At 63.8% G+C, this 23,174-nt stretch overlaps 1 protein-coding gene across 1 annotated transcript; it reads right to left on the bottom strand.

The window, feature by feature from the left end:
* Positions 1-1,480: 1,480 nt before the first annotated feature.
* Positions 1,481-19,552, bottom strand: SYT7 (synaptotagmin 7; the record flags this gene model as incomplete). The annotated part of the gene is made up of 13 exons (XM_084263194.1): positions 1,481-1,765; positions 2,715-2,914; positions 3,017-3,131; positions 3,578-3,747; positions 4,138-4,408; positions 4,948-5,083; positions 7,882-8,007; positions 9,872-10,240; positions 13,207-13,422; positions 14,059-14,190; positions 15,741-15,820; positions 18,075-18,178; positions 19,537-19,552. The coding sequence occupies 13 exons, from the start codon at positions 19,550-19,552 to the stop codon at positions 1,661-1,663; spliced, it is 2,040 nt and encodes a 679-aa protein (XP_084119320.1). The 3' UTR covers positions 1,481-1,660.
* Positions 19,553-23,174: the final 3,622 nt, after the last annotated feature.

The following is a 23,174-nucleotide window of genomic DNA, read 5'->3' as shown; positions in this document are numbered from 1 at the left end:
GGGTGATGAAGATTCCCACGGTGGATGGATGGATGCCATGGAGCACCTCGGGGGGCTTGGCACCCCGGTGGGGTGGCATTAATGCTTGTGGAGATGTGCCTGCTGGGGCAATGGGGGGAGGCATGGGGGTGATGGCGATGGGGCAAATGGACTCCCAGCTGTCTGCAGCCCCCCGCCCTGACCCAAGGGATGGCTCGTGGCATTGGGGGCACCCCACGGGTGCAGGAGGGGCAGAAGGGCAGTGGGTGCCATGGGGGTGATGGTGGGGGGGGGAGCAGGAAGACTGAGGGTGGGGGATCCCCGGATCGTGGGGTGACCATGTGCTGGCCACCCCCTTGTCACCTTGTGCGGGTCCTCAGCCACCGGTGTCACCTGCCGGGGACAGGGGATGGGCAGGAGGGATGTGTCACATTGCACCCAGCGCCATCACCGCGGTCCAGCCAGGACCCACATCCACTGTGGTGAGGAGGACCCACAGGATGTGTAACCCTCACCCCATCCAGGATCCCCCAAAACCTGTGGGGCTCCCAGGTGGGTCCGTGCCCCAGGAAAGGGGCAGGGGTCCAGCACGAGCAACCCAGGGATGCGGGGGGAAGACAATGGGGAGATGCCGGCACCTCAGGGATGCTGGTGCTGGTTCCAGCCCTTATACCCCAGGGACCCCAGCACCAGGCACAGGGCTCATGGGGATCCTGAGCCAGCCTGGCTGCAAGGGGATTCTCTGGGGGTCAGCATCCCCCCACCCAGGGTTGGGCGGGCACTGCCTGGCCCTTGCCCAGCTCCTCAGCAACGTGCCTGGGGTGGGAATAATGGGAGGGAGGTGGGAGGGAAGAGCTGGGGTGGGGGCAGGATGAAGGGGGGTGTCTCCACATGGGGCACAACCCTCGCCCCCCCCCCACCCAGAGATGGGGGTTATCAACCTCCCGCTCCCACCGAGCCCGAAGAGGGAGGTAAAGCATCAAACCCGGCTGAAGGCAGTGCGCAAATGAGCCCGCTTTGGCTAACAAACTGTGTCATGGCTTCCGATCCCAAGAGCCGGCGCCTGGCCCGGGGAGGGAGGGGGGGTGCCCTTTTGCCTTTGGCTGCTCCTCACCCTGTGCCAGCCCAGTGTGGTTGGGAGGCTCAGGGAGGGTGGCGGGGATGAGGCAGGGCGTTTTGGGGAGGGGGAGTTGGGGGGGGGGGGCTCTGTGGCCCCACTTGGGCGACGCTGACGGCTCGGAGAGGTTTTATTGAGCTTAAGGGAATTTTGGGGGTGGGGCTCTTGCACTCGCAGCCTGGCCCCCTACAATAAGGGGGTGAGGCCAGGGAGGGGCAGAGGGGCTCCCACAGACCGGGGCTGGAAGCACTCGCAGAAGTCCTGCCCGGTAGCAAGGATGGGGACGGGGAGAAGGAGGGGGGTGGTCATTGCTTCTGGCACCCTTCTGGGCTGGGGGTGCTGGGCAGCTGCATGTCCCCCCCTCCCCATGCCCCAGCACCAGGGAGAGGCAAAAGCTGGGGCGGGGGGGTTGGTGCCTGGTGGGCTCCATCCCCCTAGTACCGCGGGGTGCCCACGAGCCAGGCCACCGTCCTGCCGGTCCCTCAGCACCTTGCTGGGAGCCCCTCGGAGGGGTGCCGGGCACTGGGAAGTGGGGGACCCCCCAGTGCCGCTGTCCTGGAGTGCTCAGGCCTTCAGCTGGTGCCACTGTGCCACCGCTTGCCGGGGACGGGCGATCATGTCCTTCCAGTGCTTCACCTCCCCGGGGCCACTCTTCCAGGACAGGTAGATCTGCGGGGACAGGCAGCCTGTGTCCCCATCCCCATCCCGGCATCGCCGCCTTCATCCCCATCCTCCTCCCTCCCTGCTCCCCCCCGGCACCAGCCCCGCTTTCCACGCAGGGACTGAGCTATTTTTATCCATCGATTTTCCATATGGTGACGTGAGAAAAACCACACGTGCCTGGAGCTGACAGCTCAGGGAGACCGCCCCGCTTCTCCCGCTAAGTGGATCGCTGTGCCGGAGTGGGGCTCGCTGCTAATTATGCAATTAAAAGTGATTAGCAGGCTGCCGGCCACGGTGGGGCGGACGGTGCGTTATGGGCACGTTCCTTCTCCTCCGGCATCGCCGCCGGCACCGCTGCTCTGCCCTTGCACCGGCAACACTCCTGGCAACTTAAACCCAAAGCCTAAACATCACAGAATAATGTCTGTCTGTCCGTCCTACCGACCCACTAGCTGGCATCTGGGCTCCGTGTGCGGCTGTGCCCGTGTCACCAGCAATGTTGGGATGCCACTGGGTATGCCGGCAGCTCCAGCACTGGGGCTGCGCTGGTGCAGCCACCCCTGCTGGGTGTGGCTTGGACACTGCGCTGCGCTTGGGGATCCCCGACTCTCCGTGGCGGCGAGGGGTAATCACGGAGATTACCGTGCTCGTTTGTCATCGTCACCCTCAACGAGCAGAGAGCCGGATGGATTTAGTACAAATCAAATCGTGAGGGGACTAATTCCTCTGTCCCCGTCATCGGGAGGTGGTGGGTAAAGCTGGGTGTGGACACGGACCCTGGGGACCCCCAGCCAAACCCTACACCCCATCCCCACTGCGGTGGCAGGACTCTGGCTCTACCCGGTGCCACAGCACCTGGGAGCCATCACGGACTTCACGCAGGTCCCCTTCCCACCTGTGCCTCCCCAGGGACGGCTGGGAAAAAGCCACGGCATGGCAGCACCGCGGGACCCACCTTGCCGATGACATCGTTGCGGCTCAGCCTGTCCTTGTCCATGACGGTGATGACGATGGTCGTCTCGCGCAGCCGCTCCGTGGGGATGTCGAAGGCGAAGGACTCGTTGAAGACGGGGTTCAGGCACCGCTTCATCACCACCGTCTTCTTCTTCTCCACCCGCTTGTCCTTGTACATCAGCCACACCTTCACGTAGGGATCTGGGGAGGCAGGGAGGGGGAGTGACAGGAGCTGCCCTCAGCCCTGGCTGAGCATCGGGCAGCGTTGGCGATGCCCGGCGTGGCAGGCGTCGGAGCTCGTACCTGACGTGCCCCCGATGTCCATGGCTTTGAGGTTACGTGCTTTGATGATGTTCACCACGATGGAGTTGGCGGAGGGGTTGTAGCACAGCGACAGCAGCAGCTCCCCACGGCTTCCCTGCGGGACCCGCGGAGGCTGTTAGGTGGGCAGCCCCCCCAAAACACCCATCCCTTGCCAGGGCACCCAGCCCAAGCCCTAAGGGGCACCCAAAAAGCCCCCTGGGGGTGCTGGGTTGTTGGAGCTGTCCGAGGGTGGACTTCAGGGCTGCATATGGCGAATCAGGGAAGGGGGGAATGGAGAGAAAGAAAACTCTTTTCAGATCTAGCCAAAACAGCTATTTTGGCCTCAAAACAAGGCACCAGCCTTAGGCTGCTCCGCGTGGCTAATTTACAGCTACAGATTTGGGGAGAGAAACATCCCCGTTGGATGCTGAACCTTCTCACAAGGCAGAGAAGGTTCCCGTTGGGGCAGCAAGAGGGTGGAGGTCTCCTTGGGACCCTTGAGGGGTAGCGTCCCCTCAAGGACTGTCCCCAGAGGGTGGGGAGGGGGACCGGGAGCCTTACGCTGCCGTCGCTGCAGGGCTTCAGGTCTTTCCAGAAGGTCTGCATCTGGGTGAGGTCCACCTTGTTGAGGGGGATGGACACCTCCCCGATAGGGTCATTGCGGCTGAAGCGGTCGTAGTCCAGGACCTGGAGGTACAGCACCCGCTGCACCACCTTCTCGTAGGGGAACCCTGTGCCACAGATGGAGGGGATGAGTAGAAGCCCCGGCCATGGCGAGCAGCACCTGGTGCCAGCGCTGCCCTGGCTCGCCCACACTGACGTTGGCACCGGATGGAGGACAGACAATAGCTTGGGGCACCTCTCGTGGCTTGGGGCCACCATGGTGGTTGGTAGCAGATGAATTTCCCACCCACGGGTGCCTGATGGGGTGGGGAGGAGCCTTCCCCCCCCACATCTCCCTTTACGGGACGCAGAGCAAGCACCTCCAACCCAGCCTTGTTGACTTGGCCAACCCATCCCAGCACCAACAGCCACCAACAGCTGATCTGGTCCAGCCCAGAAGGGAGGCCAGTAGGTCCCACGACCCACCCGAGTCCGCACCAGTCCACCCCAGCCCCTACCTTCAAAGAGGAAGGTCTCGTTCCAGTGGGGGTTGAGGTTCTTCCGCTTCACCTTGGTCTCCAGCTTGTGCTTCTTGTCGGGGAGCAGGTAGATCTTGACAAAGGGGTCACTGGTGCCACTGAAGTCCTTGGCCGGCAGCTCCTGCGCCTTCATGATTTTGACCGTCAGGGTGGACTCCTGGAAGTTGTAGCCGACGCTGAACTGGATGCGGCCCAGGTTCTCCCGGCTGACGCCGTCGTGGCCCTCGTCGTCCTCGGAGCCTGGGGAGAGCTGTGGCGGGGCGGAGAAGGGGGACTGAGCACAGCATCGGTGGGGCCAGCGCAGCACTGCCAACATGGTCTGCACGCCCCTCCCTCCCATCCTCCCCGCCATTTGTTTCGGCACCCAAATTCAGCTCACGCTGATACCCGACCCCCGGCCCTGCGAGCTGTCAGCGGGCATCAGCCTCTCCCCAGCTCCCTGCCACCGCCATTGCCTCAGATGACTCCTGGCTCCGCGCCACGCGTCCCGGGGCTGGGGAGTGCCAATTAGCCAAATTCCTCTTGACAGACCGTCCCTCATGTCTCCGGCATCGCTCCCTTATGCCCCGGCCCCAGGGGGATGGATGGCTGCGTCGCCTCGGCTGAGCCGGGGCCGTGCCGGCTGTGATGCCCAGCGGTGACGGGGACTTGGCACGGTGGGCTTGGGACGTGCCGGAGTGCTTGTGGCACAGGGCGGGCACAGGGAAGAGCGGGGGGAGCGTGAGGAGACGCCTGGGTGGTACCCAGGGTGGGATGTCGTCCCTGGAGAGCACACCCCCGTCCACCCACCATGAGCATCTCACTGGTCAGGGAGTTGACCAGGTCGGAGACGGAGGAGCGCGGCTCCGTCTTGCGGTCGGACTCATCGTGTGGTGGCTGCCCGGGCACCGGCGCCGTGTTCACTGCCTTGCCACCGGCCGGCAACCTGGGGAAAGAGAGGCTGTGCTTTAGAGGAGAGGGGCCAAGAGCCAAGGGGGCGAGACAGTGAGGGGCTCCCCCGGACCTCCTGTCCCGGCAGGTGCTGCGCCTGGGCTGTGCCAGCCCCGCACGGAGGCTGCCAATGGGATGTGAGCGGAACTGGGCTGAAGGGATGCCCGGGGCTGTGCCGCTGGCAGCTCCATGCCGCCTGCTGCAGCCCACCAGCCTCCCCACACCAAGGGGTCCCAGCCAGTGTGGGCAGCTGGATTCTGCCCACGCTGCTGCCAGGTAGGCAGGGCTGGGTGCCAGCCGGTACGCTGGGACCCACGGCACAGCGCTGGGGAGCACATGGCAGTGAGTCCCACACTGCCCATGTCCCCCCTGGCTGTCTCCAATGGTGATGCCAGGGGTGGCTGCCTGGCCTTATGGCTACCTGGTTCCCATCAGCATCCATGGCTCCGGCTCAGCCATGCACAGTCCCTTCCCACCCTGGCGTGGGGCCAAGTAGCCAGCCCCATAGGCTCCGTGCCTGGTGCTCACCACCTTCTTTTCCTTCGGCCATCCCACCCGCCCCGGGACCCCGCAGCTGGGACCGTTGTCCCAGCTGTCCCCCTGTATCCCAGCTGCGGGTGAGGGGCCGTGTCCCAGTGGCTCCCGGACTGTGGGCAGCTGGGAACTGCGGTGGGCACGGAGACAGAGCAGTGATGGAGGTGGGCAGGCAGGTGCCCGTGCCACACCACCACCATGCGTGGGGACAAGAGGGGACACAGGCATGTGGCAGCTGGGAAGGGGCAGCCCCAGGTGGCTCCGGTGGCTTTGACAGACCCAAGAGGGAGGGGATGCGCACACAGACAAGGCACCCCACGATGCGCCCCCGCGCTCCCACCTGCCACGAGTGACAAGGTGACCAACAAACAGGTGGACCGACAGTCGCATAACTGCGCTGGCTCAGCGCGGCCCACAGCGGGCAAAGCCACAACACATGCCACCAGACACCCACCGACACGCCAAGCGCCACGCAGACAACACGCCGATGGAGACGCATAGGGGAGGGAGCCGATGGGGACAGAGGCACACGCAGCGGCACGGGGCAGCAGCCCTCTCGCACGCCTGCACACGCACGCACACGCATGGGGCTCGCCCGCCCCAGTGGGACAGCACTCAGGGAGCACTGGAGAGCTGGAGGAAGCTGGGGAGGCAAAGTCAGGTTAAAAACAGAGTGAAAATGAAGGTGGAGGAGCCGGCGGCGGGCGCTGCTGGGCGAGGAGGCGACGGTGGAGCCGTGGGTGCTGCAGAGGTCGCAGACAGCGAGAAAGAGAGAGCGGGAAAGAGCAAGAGAGAGGAGGAGAAGCGTCGTCCACCACCGGCCTGCGGGGAGGGAAGGGGGAAGAGAGGAGCGGGGCGGATGGACGGACAGAGAGCGGTTAGTTGCTAGGACAGGAGACACGCCGAGGTGCTGGGCTGGAGTCGCTGAGGATGGGCTGGAAGGAAGAAGCTGAGAAACAGGGATGGAGGAGACGTTTCAAGGAGGAAGAGCGGGAGGACGGCAGTGCCAGGGAGGGCAGGAGAGAGCGGAGGGTGTCAGAGCCCATCCCCTCTGCTGGCTGAGCCCCCCGCATCCCACGGGGTCCAAGGGGACAGGGTGCGGGGAGGGATGAAGGTGGGGAGGCCATGCATGTGGCTTTCAGACCAGCAAGCTGGGGCGGGAGGCAAAGCAGGGAGTGGGGGGGTCTTCCTGCGGCACAGCCACCCACCCAGCCACCCAACCCCGCCCCTCGCCATGGCCGGCACCCAGCATCTCCCATCCCCTGGCCCGGCATGGGGCAACCGGCGTGGTATGGCACATGGCGGCCGGTATGGCACATGGTGGCCGGTGCTCCCGGCAGGGACCGGCTGCGCAGCACGACGCCGGGGAGGGAAGTGCTAAAAGATGGAGCGAAACCAAGCGGAGCAGGGTAAAAATAGCCAGTGGGTGAGAACGGTGCCAGGTCATTAACACGCCGAGCACGTGGGGAGCAGTGCCACCCGTGCCAGCGTCACACCTCTGCCCCGCTCCAGAGGGGATCAACACCCCTCTCCCCGGCAGCGTCGGGACCCCCCATCCCTCGCCAGCAGCTGCAGCCAGGCCCTGGTGCACCGCGGTGCTGGACACAGTGCTGAGCCGTCGGCACCCGGGAAGGCAGGGAGCAGGCGGAGGTGAGTGGCTTGCTCAGAGGGGAACGGGGGGCAACGCGTGTGTGTGTTCCCCCCTCCCCAGCCTGGGGGTCTCTGCTCCCCGTCAGCCTTCAGCTCGGAGCATGGGATGTCCCGGCATCCCTGGAGGAGCTGCCAGCCCCACACTGGTACTGCTGGGCTGGGGGTCACAGCAGCACGGTGAGTGGCATGCGGTGGGATGGGGTGAGGCTCAGCTGCTGATGTGGCGGCATTTTGGCGTGGTCCCTGTGAGCCTGGGCCCCCCCTGCACCCCATTCTCCTCCTGGCACAGGAGCTCTCGCCTGCCTGGAGCCCCGGTCCTGAGCACGTGCCCCCCACCAGCATGTAGCCAGGGCTGGAGGCTGGGGTTGGAGTTGGGGTAAGGCAGGAGAGGGAGGGAGGAGGAAGGGATGGGAGTCCCCCGAGTGCTGCTGCTCCGGGTGCAGAGCCGCTGACGTCACCGTGCCCGCTGGGCCACCCTGTGCTGCTCCAACCTTCGCGCTCCACGAAGCCAGCCTCCTCCTCCTCCTCCTCCTCCACCCTGGGCGAAGCCCTCGTCTCCTCCTCCTCCTCCTCCTCCTCCTGCGGGACTGCCCTCGTCCTCGCTCATACCTCTTGTCCCCCTGAGCGTTCGGCTGGTTCGGCTGCGTCCCAGCGGGTTGCAGGTCAGGGATATTGGCAAAGTCATCTTGCTCTGAGAGTCCCAAAACCAGGGATAACACCACCATCCGGCCTTCCCTGCCCAGGCGGCCCCGCGGGCGGCGGGAGAGAGAGAGAGAGAGAGAGGAGAACACAGCATCAGGCAGGGAACTGGCAGGAGTGGCGGTACCCTGCGAGCCCCACGACGGAGAGAGGGGACCCCGGCCCCGCTTGCTGGAGATGATGTCTGGGATGGGTGCACAGGGCTGCAGGGAGAAAGGTGCCGGATTTGGGCATGTCCGTGGGTATTGCCGCTGGCCCTCTGCTCCACCGGTCCAAGCAGGGAGGATGCTGAGGTCCTGCCGAGGGGGGGCGGGGGGAGGGGCGGGGAAAGGTGCCCAGGGGGGCTAGGGACAAGGGATGGAGCGATGGTCCCAGCGTCAATCCCCGGAGAAGGACATGGCCGTGCCACAGCTGAGGCTCTTTGCTCACCTCCGGCGCCACCGGCGCAGCCTCCCCGGGGCCCGTAACCACATTTACTCTGTGGCGCCGGGGAGGCAGGCGGGAGGGTAAAGGGAATAAAGAGCAAAAGCGAAGTTAATGGCTTCGGAAAGCGGCGGTGGTAAATGGCAGCAGCTCCTCTGTGGGGAAACAGCAGGCTGGCTCGGCACATCTCGGCTCTGCGGCTCCTGCTCTCCCCTGCCATGCCCCCCTCCCCGCCAATTAAAGCTGGGACCAGCGCTGATGCTGGGTAAACAGGGAGGAACGTGACCCTCGGGATGGGTAATGAGCTGCATCTCGACATTGGGAGGGCGGTAAATGGAGCTGGTGGGGAACCTCGCAGCAGGAGAGGGCACAGGCGCTGGGCAGTCACAGCCGGCACGAGCACGGGTGGCCAGCAGTGGGGTGGGGTGGGGGGGCCACAACTGGCACTGGAGCTGGGATGGGAACCCTGGACAGGGCTGTGGGCAGCAGTCCCTCCTCCTCCTCCCATTCCCAAATAGCTCTGCGTGCCTGCAGGAGGGTTCAGCCCTCTGCCTGCCAGGGCAGGCAGCCGAATCCATGTCCCCCCCAGGGACCTTTCCCACCTAACCCTGGTGCAGAAGGTGCTGTGCTGACTCATGCACAGGCAGGATCAGGCCTCTCTTCACCCCCTCATTCTCTCCCATACGCTACCAGCCAGGACCTGAGCATCTCCTCTCACGCAGTGCTGGGGTGGGGGTGGGAAAACAGAGGCCAGGGGCGAGGGGGAAGTGGTAAAAACCCCCAGGAAGGATAGAAGCTGGGGGTGGGGAAGTGGGGGGGAACTGCTCTGCGGCTGAGTGACAATGTCATGTGCCGAGATACGGCGGCAGCACGGGACTCGGATTAGTCCCCAGCGTTTGAGGTTCGGAAGCCCGTGCTGATACAGGAGATAGGGCTAAGGCAGATTAAAGATCACAGGACTCTGGTGGCTCCCAGCCGGGGTGGAAGGCAGCCTGACTGGCAGCGATATTGGGCCCGAACACACAGTCACCCCGGCACAGCAGCTACCGCTGGCACGGCAACGTCCCTGGGGCAATGTCACTCCCCGGGAGGGGGGACAACGCTGGTGGGCATCCCATGGGCTGGAGCATCCCTGCTCTCCCTGGGGACTGAAGGGGACCCGAGCACCCATGGCGGGTGCCGATGCAGTGGGTGATCATCAGAAAACACCCGGGGCAAAGCGCATGGGACCCCTACCCTGAGACCCCGGCATTGGGTGAGATGCTACCAGTCCCTGCGATGGGGCTGGAGGGGAGTCCCTGCTCTTCCCGCCGGCTGTGGGCAGCCTGTCCCCAAGATGGTCCCGGCTGAGAGGCCGCGCCAGGGGGAGCGGAGGAGAGAGGAAGAGAGCACGGAGGAGAGAGCAGAGGAGAGCACAGAGCAAAGAGGAGGAGGAGAGGAGGAGAGCGGAGGAGAGCGGAGGAGAGCGCACACTTACAGGAAGGACTTCATGTCCAAGCCACGGTTGCGGATTTGCCCCACCACGTGGTCCCAGCTGCCAGGATTGGAGCGGCTCCGACCGCCAGCTGTCCGATGCTTGGAGCCGGCGGCGATGCCCTGGCGTGCCTGGCCGCCACGGGAGCCCCGGGGGTTGCCGGCGCCGGCAGAGGAGCCGCTGTGGGCCTGGAGGTGCCCCAGGCTCTGGCTGGTGGTGGGCTGGCTGTGGTTGGCGCGCTGGTGCTGGCTGAGGGGCTGCTGCAGACTTTGCTGGCGCATGAGCGTGCGGGGCCTCTGGCATTTGGGGTCGCCTGCTGAGGTGGGGATATACTCAAGGGTAGTGGCTGTGGACAAGGTGGAGTCCTCGAAACTTAGGGAGAGGAAGGGCAGAGGAGAGGAGAGAAAGGAGAAGAAGGTGAAGGGGCAAAATTGGAGGAAGGAAAAGAAGAGAGTTAGAGAGAAGATGCCCCAGCGCAGGGAGCGCTCCGGCAGGGGCCAGCGGATGCAGCGACCGGTTCCTCCGCCTCTTGGCCGCAGCTCGGCCTCGCCGGCAGCACGGGGGTCTCGCATCGCCGCCATCTCGCCCGGGGCGCCAGGCTGCCGGAGCTTGGGCACGGGCGGTGCTTGGCCGGCTTGGGTGCCCTCCCGCGCAGCCTGCACCTTCCCAGCACGCCGGCCGACCTCGTCTGTGAGCTAATTAGGCTGCTTGCGCGAAGGCGAATCCCGTGGCGCCTGCTCACGTGCTGCCAGCCAGCCCGCCCCGTCCCCATCCCCGTCCCTCCCAGCCCAGCACCCAGCCGCTGGCACCCTCGCTGCCGGGTCTCAGCAACCCCTGTGCTGGCCTGGGGGGGCTCCCATAGCGACGGAGGGGCCACGGGCCCCATGGCGGTGACGTGCCAGCAAGCCGGGCGTCCCCAGGGCCAAGCCAGGCTGCCAGCGGAGAGGGACACCAGCAGCGCGGGGATCCAGCCACACTCCCAGTCCCCTCCTCCGATGACAGGATGGGCAGCGATGGGGATGTGGCCCCGGTGGGACAGGGAGTGTGGCAAAGCTCAGCCCTGGGCAGACGGGCATCGTCTGGCCGGCAGAGAGGGAAGAGCAGGCAAGAGGCCGGCGGTGGAAGCGGCGGTGCCTGGCACTGGCCATGCAGCCATCTCTGTGCCAGGGCGGCAGCACATGCGTGGCACGACCCATGCAGCCAGGCGGGAGTCCTGGGCACAGTGCTGATGCCCGTGGCAGCCTGCAAAGCTCGTGGCCATGAGACCAGCCTGGCAAAAAGCCCTCAGGAATCCTCGGTGCACAAGGTTTTGGATCCCCCCACTCATCCCCGGGACCACCTGGCACCGGGGGGTTGCCTTCAGCAGCAGCCACTGACCGTACCCCGGTCCCCGTGCTGGCTGGGGTGCTGGCCAAAACCACGCAGTGAAGCTGTACTGCCGTGCATTGCCAGCAGCAGGGGACGGAGGGGAGGGGGGGTTGGAAAGGATAAATAGCTTAAAAAACAAAAAAAAAAAGAGGTGAAGAAAGAGCGAAAGTGGGGAGGAAGAGAGAGGGGAGGGAAGGACAGGGAGAGGAGCCCGGAGCTGGGACTGACCCAGCCCCACGGCCGGTGCCGAAGGCACATGGGGCGCTGCGCCGTACCGTCGTGTGTCCCCCCCCCACCCCCACGCCTGCCGCCGACCTCCTTTTGCTTTCCTCCCAAATCCTAAATTAGTTCAATTTACAACCTCGCAGTCACAGGAAACTAAATCTGGCTCCTCTCGGCCCAGCGCCAGCCGGAGGCGCGAGCTCCTGCTAGCACCGTGCCAGGCGGCAGCTCACCCTGCCCGTACGCCCCACCGGTACCCACCCCAGTACCAGGGGAGGGCTACAGCTGCCAGACCCCCAGCATGGTCCCCTGCCTCCTGCCGTGAACTTCATCGCCAGCTTCCGCATCACCTCGCCTGGTAGGCTGTGGCAGGCATCTATCCATCATCCATCTGTCCGGCTCCCGGCCCCTCTGGGCTCTGGAGCTACCAGCCAGCCCATCAGAGCCCATCCCCATGCTGGCACTGCCCGATCCGGCATGGCGTGGCACGGCTGCCGGTGCAACCCGGCTGTGAGTCAGCGGGAGCAGAGGTGCCGAGCGGCACGCGGGCGCGTGTCCGCGGCTCTGGGCGTGCCAGCCTTCGCACATCCCGATGGAGGAGTGAGGGCTCCCAGTGGGTTTTGCATCCCCAGCAAGGCTGGCTACGGCTGAAGGCTGTGCAGCTACTCCTCTTCCTCGCCTCTCCCTCCTGCCTCCCAGCAGCACCACGGCAAACAGGTGGCCACGGCTCCAAACTGGGAGGGATACCAATTATTTGGGATTTGGACCAGCCTTTCTCTTTGGAAAAGGTTTTTCTCCCTGCTGACAAGGGTGAAGAAGCAGCAGGGATGAGGCATGCTGGCCCTGGGAAGCACCTTTGTCAATGCCACCGGTCTCTCTGATGGGTGCTGGGGCTGCTGCTGGGACCCAGTGCCAGCTCAGCCGGCGACATGGCGCTTGGGATGTCCCACAATCAGAGGCTGCCTCATCCCAATGCAGGGAACCGGAGCAGAGACCGAAAACAGGATGGACGGAGCCCGCAGCCGGAGAGATTACCAGCATCTCCCCAGCAGAGTCACGGTTGCTGTCAGCACTGCAGGGTCTTGCCAAGACCCACACCCAGCCTTCGCGGGCCACAGGCCCTGCCGAGCACGCCAAAGCTTGTCCCCTAAATCTGATCGACTGCTGACTTTCCCCAGGTCTCCCTCCCCTGGCATTGGGTGGTGGAGCCACAAGTGAGGTGCCAGCACCAGGTCTCAGGACTGCGGGTCAGGGCCGCACCGTGGAGGGAAGAGGCTAGTGATGCCACCACGCATCATCTCTGATGGTCATGGCTCAGGGCTGGAGGACACACGGAGAGCAGGTTTGGGGGGGAACACGGGAAGCTGCTCCTCCCTTTGGGCAGGCACTGAGATGGTGCTCCCCTAACCCAGGGAGCCTCACCGGGACTGCCGAGCCACTTCCCACCAGCATCGGGCAAAGCCCCCCGGGCATGGCACCCAAAGGCACTCCTCCCACTTAGCTGGGGCTGGAGCCCCACGGCCCCCCTCCTCCGCTCCCCCTGAGCCAAACCGCTGCCAAAACCACTGCTGGGGACGTGGACAGCTCCTTGCCTCCCTCAGCACAGGCGAGCCGGGGCAATCTCTCGATGCCCCCTCCCCATCCAAGCAGGGAGCAGGTCTTTGGGCACGCCGGCGGTGGTGGAGGGGCTGTGGGGGGGGATGTTGCCCATGCTGGGATGCCGTGGCGGACTGTGTGTGCTCACTCACTTGGACAGGCTGAGCTTCCCTGCGGCCAAGTGGCTCTGCACCGTGTGCCAGCGGCCTCGCGCCACCTTCCCCGCGCCGGGCTCGCTGTGGGCAGAGATGCTGCTCCTCATGCCGTCCTCGCCGAGCCGCTGCTTCTCCCCGGGGCGGCCGTCGCGCTCCCCCGCCAACCCCGCAGCGGCCGATGCCGTCAGCTTGGCCCCTGATAACAGAGAGCCACTGGGCCGGGCCGGCGGCCAGACCCCCCCAGGACAGACACGATGGCAGCCGGATGGACAGACGGACAGATGTCAGAGGGGAAAAGGGGGGTCGGGGGGGAGCCGTTTAGATAGGGGGTGGTCGGGTACGAGGGGAGGGGGGAGAGAGCCGGAGGGGGACGGACGGACAAGAGACGGACAGACAGACAGAGAGAGAGAGAGATACATCAGCACTGCAAAAGAAAAGGGGTCCTGGCCAGGGGGTGCGTGGGGGGGCCTCGGCGAAAACATCCAAAATAAAGGGGGGAGGAGGGCGAGGGTAGTGGCAGGGGGTGGAGGGGGGCGGGGGGAGAGGGGTCCCGCTTGCCGGCAGCCCAGCCCCGGGGGGGACCCATCCCCGCGCCGAGGGGGTGCCCCCAAACGCGCAACCCCGTCCTGCGCCACCGCGAGGGGAAGGGGGGGACCCGCCGCAGCCCCGGCTGCCCCCTGGGGAAGAGCGGGGAAGGAGGGGTTGCTCGTCTCCATGGGGCTGCCCATGGGGTGGCGTGCGGGGAACCTGGAGGAGGAGGAGGAAGAGGAGGAAGGCGAGTGGGTGCTGCCCGTATATATATATATATATACTCACTACACGGAGCAAACCCGGTAAGGAGAGACTCACTTGAGGGAAAGCCGCGGATCACCGTACGGGGCGTAAGGTGAAATGTTTAGTATAAACTCCTTGGGAGGGTAGGAGCTCCATTTCTGCTGCACTGTGTTGTCATTGTTATTCCAAAAGTCTCTGTCTAGATCGCTACAGCGGCCGGAGACCGGGGAAAGAAAAGGGAAATACAAGAGAGAGAAGCTGAATTCCTGGGAGAGGGGAGGAAAAGCAGCCCCTCTGCCCCGGGAGCACCAGGATCCTGCGGGGAGAGAGACGGGGTACGCGGCTGCCCACCCCTTGGACACTGACACACACGCACACATGACACGCACATGGATGGATGGATGGATGGATGCGCGGAGTGGGGCAGAGCTGTGGAGAGATGGGCGGCTCCACCGGCTGGGAAGGAGAGAAGGATGGTGTGGGGTTAAAGAGGTGCCAGGGAGCACGGTGTCCCCAGAACCTGTGTCTGCATGTCCTTGTCACGCCTGTCGGTGTGTCCTTGCCACCCCAGCAGCTGAGTCCTGGAAGTGCACGCCTCTGGGTTAACTGTGACGCTGCTCGAGTGTCGCGAGACCCATCCAGGTCCCTTCCTGCTGAACCAGCCGGTCGCCGGCACCGAGCACGAACCTCAGGTAAGGCCACCCGGCTGCGGAGCTGGGCATCTCCCCGCCGGCACTGGGGGAGCCAAAAGCTGCCGGTGCCCAGCCCTAGTGCCTCCCATTCATGCCCGCCTGCGGCTCTGCTTGAAGCCTGGTTGCTCGGAGCTGGGGAGGCAGAGCCGAGCATGCCGTGAGGTGGGGAGCGAATGTGCCACCCACTCCAGTCCCAGCCAGGCACGGCCAGCCCCGGCGTGCCCGGAGGGGTGCCTGAGGTAGTCCCAGATGCCTGCACCCCAATAATGCCCCAAGCAGAAGGCCCAGGGAGGCTGGCACTACCTTGCTCCAGGAAGGAGTTACATCCTTTCTCGAGGTCTCAGGAGCCCCATGGGGCACCAATGGGGCGTGGGGAGCAGAACTGGGGCTCGGGTGCCCAGGAGAACTCTCCTTGGCTCCCCGAACCCCTGCCTCACTCCCCACCTGGCACCATGGGATGGCAGGTTTGTGCCCCAGCTCCGCTCTCCTTTTCCTGCTGCATCCCCAAAGCCCATGGGCATCCAGGCGCACAGTGGGCCCGCAGTGGGCATGGGCTCCATCGGCAGGGCTTGGGCTCTGTGTCCCTGGGGACATGCGTGCTGAGGTCACCATGGCTCTATCTGGTCACCTCGGTGGTCCACAAACCCTCTGGGTGCCCCAGAGCCCCTCGCTCAATGGGGCTGGGGGACCTGGGGATACTTTTGGGCAGGAGGAGCAGGGACTGACAACACTTTGGCACCATGGTGGGAACTACCCATCACTTGGTGTGTCCCGTGCCCCTCCCCAGCACCCCTCCCTGCCCACAGGACAGAGCCAGGCAAGCAGCCACTGCCCACCGTGCTCTGCCAGAGCTCAGCTGGGCACAGCCCCCCCCCTCGCTGGGAGCAGTGGGACGGCCACCTCTGTCCCCAAGGAAGGATGTCTCTGCTGACTGGGGTGGCCCTGGCAGAGGGCAGAGTGCTGAGAAGGCTGTGGCTGTGCCGGACCCGTGGGCAGGGATGTTTTTGGTGCCGCAGCTCCTCTCCCCCACCTTCCACCCACCCCACCCCTGACCCTGGCACCTACTTGATGGTTTTCTTTTCACTGCGGCCTCGGCTTGAGTCCGGAGTTCCCACAGTCTCCAGGGAAGTCTTGTAACGCTTACCCTGCAGGGAGAGAAGAGGATGGGGAGAGGTCAGGGGGCACGGGGAGACACCCACCATGCCGCAGGGGACAGGAGCGGCCATGGCTGTGCCTCCATCACCTGGAGGGTTTAACCTGGGTCTTCCCCTTTTCCTTTCCAGTCTCCCTGTCGCCAGGCTCCATCCCACTGACCCAGGCAGCAAAATTCCTGATGCTCCATCCCTTGGAACCCAAGAGCCACCAAAGCCATCGGGGTGATGATGGCCCGGCCACCCTGGCTCCTGGGCACTGTGCCCAAGGGGCTGGAGAGGAAGGAGGGGTGGGGGGATCACACCTGCCATCGCCCCGAGGATGGAGCAGCAGCCACCGCCTGTGTATGGCCTCACCAGGGAGAGGAGCAGGTAATTTTAGGATTAATTGAACCTGAATTAATTGAGCTTGTCTTCCCCAGCAAAGGGGCAGAGATGCCGTACGATAACGAAGCAGCCACTCGCTCCTAACTGGGACTCGTAATCAGGGCACTCCACTGCGATTTCCAACGCCGAGTTCGGCCTGCTGCTCCGATCCGGGGCGGACAAGAGCACAATTAATGCCAATTAGTGAGCAATTAGGAGCCCAGGCTGCTCCGCTCAGGTGCGGGGAGGCAGAGGTGGGATGGGAGCTGTGGCTGGAGCAGGCTGGGGGTGTGGACCAGCTGTCCCGCCATGGCAGCTCTAGCCCTGTGACTGGATCTCCTTGCCATGGAATGGGGATTATTTTCTGCTCCTCTTCCTCCTCCTCAGCTTTGCCACCTCTGCATGGAGCCGTCTCAGCATCCTGGGATGACCACAGGCTGGCTGGACTCAGCCGGGTGCTTGTCCCCAGCCACGCACGCACAGGGCTCGTGGGGCCACGGCAGCAGACCTGGCACTGGCCAACTGGTGCGGGCACAGCCTGGGGCCAACCCGGCAGCTGCTCAGCGTGTTTGGCCCTGGTTCCCATGCAGCCATTCCAGCTCTGCGTGCCAGCGAGTGCCGGCCTAGATGTGCCTTTCCATTCCCAGCCCGAACACCTTTCCGGCCAATTTGGGACTCCGGAGTTCCCCTGCCAGCTTCATCCTTCGGCACAACCAGCCCTTCTCCCCCGGGGTGCTTTGCCTTCTGCCACCCCCCTCTCTGGCCCATCGCTGGGTGCCACCAGCCAGTCTGGAAGCCCCTCTGCACGCCCCACGCTGCCTTGTCCCTGCTGCACCCCATCTTCCCTTCTGGGGGAGTGCGGGGCGAGCATCTCCCGCATGGGAAGAGCTGCTTCCATCACAGTGCTTGACCCAGATTTAAATCTGATGGCAAAGAAAATGTGGTTGAGCACACAGCCAGATCCTGCTGTCGGGCTGCTCTGGAAAGAGGAGGAGGAAGAAGGACGTGGGGCATGAGGGAGAGCTGTCCCAAGTCAAAGACCCTTCCACCGTGGTAGGGCTTGGTGTGGGGGGTAAAGCTGGGTGCTGAGGGGCTGGGCTGGGGGGCACACCGGGTGGTGGTGGGGCTGGCTTGCAGCATCCGGAGATGAGGGGGATGGGCTGGCTGCTTTCCCAGGGGGCTCTTCCAGGCAGGAGTGAGGCCAGGAGGACAGGGGCCAGAGCCTTGCCACTCATTGCAGACACCGGTATCCATAGCTAATCTATATTGGTATCTATATCTGTAGCTAATCTCTATCTATATTGATATCAATATCTATATTGATATGTAATTTATATCAGTATCTATATCTATATCAGTATCTAGATTATCTATATCTAGTCTATATTGATATCTAATCTATTTATCAGTATCTATATTATCAATATGTCGGTATCTATATCTGTATCAATATTATCTATATCTAATCGATATCTATATTGGTGTCTATATTATCTATATCTAATTGATACCTATATTGGTATCTATATCTATATCAGTATCTATATCTAACCGATATCTGTATCTATATTATCTATACCAGTATCTATATCAGTATCTATATCGGTATCTATACCGGTACCTATATTATCTCTATCTAATCAATACCTACACCTACACCCGTATCTCCTGTCTCTCTGTAGCTGTACCTGCCCCCCTCTTTGGGAGCGCCCCTTTCCGCCCTGCAGAGTTTCACCCCGCTCTCCCCTCCCAAAGAGCGAAACTACACACTGCTCTCAGCACCCACCCCCCCCCCAACCCTGCAGGACCCCCCCAGTGCGGGTGGCCGGGCCCCCCCCATGCCTGCCCCCACCCCCTGCAACCCGCCACGGGGGACACTTACCAGTTTGCGCTGGCACCACTGGCAGATCCCGCAGAGGACGATGGTGACGCTAAGGCTGACGGTGATGATGGCTGAGACCAGGAGGACGTCACGGGAGGGGCCCCCTGCGGGGATGTGGAGGAGAGATGCAGCTCAGTGAGGGGGCCTGGGTGGGTGGGGGTGTGTGTGTGGGGGTCACCCCTTGTATCTGGGGGTGTCCCTGGCATGGGCATCGCTACAGCACCCTGCCCACAGCCCCCCTTGGCAGAGCTGGACAAGAACGGGGAGAGCAAAAGGGGGTGTGGGAGGTGGGGACACGTGGGCCAGCTAAACAGGCTCTGACCCCATCCTATGGCACATCATTGGGCCCCCCCCGCCTTCTGCTGATTCTGAGGGGATGCCCTGGCTGCCAGAGCTCCCCAGGAGCTCAGGTTGGAGCAGAGGGAAGGCTTTAGTCTCTGTCAGCACCCTGGGAGCACTGACTTGTCTGGCAATGGTCACAGTGTCACCACGGGACTCCTGCAGCTCCTGCCGTGCCACCTCGTGTCCTTCCTTCCCTTCCCTTCCCTTCCCTTCCCTTCCCTTCCCTTCCCTTCCCTTCCCTTCCCTTCCCTTCCCTTCCCTTCCCTTCCCTTCCCTTCCCTTCCCTTCCCTTCCCTTCCCTTCCCTTCCCTTCCCTTCCCTTCCCTTCCCTTCCCTTCCCTTCCCTTCCCTTCCCTTCCCTTCCCTTCCCTTCCCTTCCCTTCCCTTCCCTTCCCTTCCCTTCCCTTCCCTTCCCTTCCCTTCCCTTCCCTTCCCTTCCCTTCCCTTCCCTTCCCTTCCCTTCCCTTCCCTTCCCTTCCCTTCCCTTCCCTTCCCTTCCCTTCCCTTTGCCACCCTCTTCTTCCCCTTCCCCTTTTTTTGCCTTGTCTTCCCTTCCATCCCCTTCCCCTTGCCTTCCCTTCCCTTCTTCACTTTCCCAGTCACCAGCCCTTCCCCTTGCCCCTCTTACCATTTCCTATTTCCTCTTGCCTATCCCTTCCCCATCCCCACTCTTTCAGTTTCCCTATCCTCTCCTCCTTCCTCTTCCCCACATCTGCCCCTTCCCTATCCTATCCCCATCCTATCCCCTTCCCCATCCCCATCCCCATCCTATCCCCATCCCATCCCCATCCCCACCCCCATCCCCATTCCCAATTCCTTCAGACAAGCCATCCCCAGTCCCCATGCCAGAGCTGTGACCTCTCCATCGGTACCCCACCACCTGCCCCCTGCCCCTCTTTGGGTCATAGCCATCCCCACCCTGGGGGTTCCCTCTGTGGGAAGCCAAACCCACGCAGATTCACCCCAAACAGCAGTGCAGTGCTGGACAGTGGTCTGGCAGGGAGCTCTTCTGCCTCCCTCCAGCCTGCCATGGGCATGACCCTGGGGATCCCAAAATTGGGGGGTGGAACTTTTTTCTGCTCCAGCATCACCCCCCTCTGTGGGTGCTGGGCAAGGTTACGGGGCCAGGCAGGCATCGCCCACCCACTTTGCTCCTGCCCTGCTCCCAAGCACTCTGTGGGCAGGAAAACCCCTCACCAGCCCCCCAGGGACCTCCCCTCACGACACCGGGTGTCCCCAGCAGCCCTGGCACAGCTGCCGGGCTCAGGGCCACACCAGCCAGTGTGATGGTCCTGGCATGGCAGGAGGAAGGGTACGGACCCAAGGTGGCTTGTGGGGGGTGTCAGTGGGACCCCCAGCCCAGCTCAGCCCTATCCCCCAGCAGGACCCCCCACTGCAGCATCCCTGGGGACCCCCCGCAGCCAGCTCTGCACCCCGGGATCGGGACGGGCCGTCGCCGGCGGTGGGAAGCGGCGAGGCCGGAGCAGCCCGCCCGTAGCCGTACTGCAGTATAAATATTAAACAATAATCGTTAATAATTAATTCGCCCGCAGACCTTGTTATTGTAATGAAATTTGCCAGCGGCTCGGAGGCTGGGATGAGTCAGGGCGGCCTGGGTGGACGGAACGGGGGCTCAGGCACGCGTCGGGGACCCCGGAGCTGCTGGCACCCCGTTCCCATTCCCATTCCACAGCCGCGTGCCGAAGCACCGGCAGCGCCACAGCCCCCAGCGGAAGGAAAAGGAGGAGCGAAAGGGATGGGGAGTTTTCTATACATCCCTTCCATGGCCACTCAGGCGGTGCTGAGCCCCTGCCAGGGCAGGATGGGGAGGGCAAGAGGGTTGGGGGCTTTTGGGGGACGGGGCTGGCGAGGGGGTTGGGACACACAGCAGCACAGCCCCCTCCTGGCACACGCGCTCCCCCCATCCCAAGGCAGTGAGGGGGGCCCCTCCATTGCGCCTGGGTCACGAGGAGCCTGTGTATAAAACTCTCTTAGCAACTGTTGCCTAGGAGGGAATTTGGGACCAGCCCTTAATTTCAAACATTTATCAACCCCGGCTCGACGAGCTGCTGGGGGGTGTAAAGCAGCCGTGCTGGTTGCGGGGGGGGCTGGGGCACCCCCCCTGCCTTGGATACCCAGCTCTCGGCGCTGCGGGACCCCGACCAGTTCAAGGGTTAGGAACTGGAGTGAGCCCTCCCATGCACGCCCTCCCCCGCCAAATACATCCCTCCGGTGCTCTCAGTTCAGTGTCTTTGTGGGGCTCAAGGGCATCCCCACAGTAATTTGGGGTGAGGGAGCTGCAAGGGCTCCAAGGGGAGAGGGGAAAAGATGCGCTGCCCGGCACAAACAAGCGTTTACCCTGCTCAGGATGGTGAAATCCAGCGGTGTGGGGTGCAGATGACGGCACTGGAGGGGCTGGCGAGGGATCAGATCTTGCCCATCCTCCCCTTCCCAACACCCTGTGCCGAGCTCTCCCCACAGCCCCACGGGGGTCCTAGGGCACAGGTGGGCAAGAGATGCTACTCCCCCCCTCCCCGGGCTGCTGCTGCTGCCCTCAGCGGGATTTAAATGACTCGTTTTCCAGGCAATTAGTGCTGGTTAATTAGAGAAGCTGAGCTGAGCAGAGTTCCTGGCTTGTCCCCAGCCCTGGGTCCCTGCCCCGGGGCACTGTGTGGGGTCCCCAGGCTGGCACATCAGTCCATGTGTGCCCCACCCCCCCATTGGGATCTCAGCCCTACACGCTGTGGGGGTCCACACTCCTATCCCTGACCCCCCGCATCCTTCTCCCCCCTTCCCCAAATCATATCCACCCTTTGCTGCTCCGGCCACATCCCAGGAGCACAGCAAGGGGCTGCTCCAGGTGTCAGGGACCCCCACATCAGCCCTTGGGAGGGTTTAAAGGGAGGCACCCCCTGTCCCCATCCCCTCGCACCTGCTGGGGGTGCAAGGAGTGGCAGCAGAGGCTGGGGAGGGGCCCTGCACCTTGGCACGGACACCTCACGTCCTTGACCAAGCAGGGCACCCCCCGGCCGTGCCCACAGCCCACCCCAAGCCCTGGCAATGACAGCGTGCCGTTGCGTGCCCGTCCCCGCTAAGCCACCGCTCCCGCAGCTGCGGGATTAGCTGCCTCTGGAGCACGAGCTGGCTCCGGCCTTTGTGGCTGGGAAAAGAACCCACTTCAAAACCCGAGGCAGATATCCATGAGGGATTATTCCTCCCTAAGCAGCCTGTAAGCCGAAGATCCTGTAAGATCGGCCCCATTGGAGCCGAGGCGCTTGTGGCGACAGCGGCTGATGCCGACGGATTGGACACACGTGCCGGCGGTGTTACAGGGTAGCGGTGGGTGTGATGGTGGGTGCTGGTGCCATGGCACAGCTGGGTGCCCGTGTGCAGGAGGCTCAGCCCAAGGACACGCTGCGGTGCCCCAGCCTACTCCCCTGCTCCTCCTGGGACGGGGTCCTTGTCTTGGTGACTTTGGGCATCGGTGGCTTTGAGCATGTTGGTGGCTGTGGGCATTGGGGCTGTTTTGGGCATTCTGATGGGTCTGAGGACCATGATTGCTTTGGGCATCTTGGTGGCCTTGAGCATCCTGGTGGCTTTGGGCATCACAATGGCTTTGAGCATCATGGTGGCTTTGAGCATCTTGGTGGCTTTGGGCATCATGGTTGCTTTGGGTATTCTGATGGGTCTGTGGACCATGGTGGCTTTGGGCATCAGAGTGGATTTGCACATCTCGGTGGCTTCATGCACCTTGGTGGCTTCGGTCATCACGGTGGCTTTGCCCATGGTGGTTGCTTTGGGCACCCTGGCGGGTCTGTGCATGGTGGTGGCTCCGTGCACCTCTGTGACTGCACATGGCAGTGGCCCTGTGCACACTCAGCTCTCCAGGACAGCCACCAGTCGAATCCTCGCACTCAAGGGCAGCAACACCCCTTTCCCCTCCGCTCGCCCTCCCCGCCACAGGGTTGCCATGTCTCCTCTGCACCCATCGCACCGCTTGGACCCTACGGACAGCTCCCTAACAGCCCCCAACCCCCCACCACAGCCCCAGAGCTCACTTCCCACCCTGGCACGCAGCAGGTATGCTGCTGGGAGGGCAGAGCCCCCTCAGGGGACACCAGGGTGAGGTTTCGGCTTCTGGCTGCTCTCCCAAGTCAAGGGTCCTGAGCAGGACTGCGGGGCTGGGAATCTCTTCTGCAGAGCAGCATGTGGCCAAGGGATTCGGGCAAGTGGCGGGCTCAAGCTGCCGGCACCTGCTGGCACCAGGGCTTGGCTGACCTCTTTGCCGGTGCCCCAGTGAGGACAGCCCTGGCTCTCAGGGCCATGTTTTTGGGTGCTGAGCTGACAATACCCTGCTCAGGGTGGGCATGGCATCTCCCCTACGGCCGCTCAGTATTCCAGCGCCCTTCTCCCCGAGCATCCTTGGTGAGACCCATCCCCGCAGTGCACCCCAGGGTAGGGTGGGGGGTGAATCAAAGCTATGCGGAACCCCCCTCCTCCCTGATCCCGGCCACCCGCTGCGCTCCCTGGGAGTGGCGATCAAAGCCTCTCCCCACAGCCGGCAGCGCCGCGGCTCCATGCAGAGAAACTTCTCCTTGTGCCAAGACGCCCGTTGCCGCCACCGCCGCCGCCGGAGCGGGTGCCCAGCGTGCCAGCCTGTGCCGCTCGCTGCCTCACCAATCCCTCAGCGGAAACGCGTGCGCTCCTGGAGACAGGTGGTTGGGGAGGGGGGGAGTGGGGTGCCAAGGGGGTGCCAAG

Source organism: Gallinula chloropus (genome assembly GCF_964237585.1).
Source record: "Gallinula chloropus genome assembly, chromosome: 4".
NCBI classification, from domain to species: domain Eukaryota; kingdom Metazoa; phylum Chordata; class Aves; order Gruiformes; family Rallidae; genus Gallinula; species Gallinula chloropus.
This window is presented reverse-complemented; position numbering and strand designations above follow the sequence as displayed.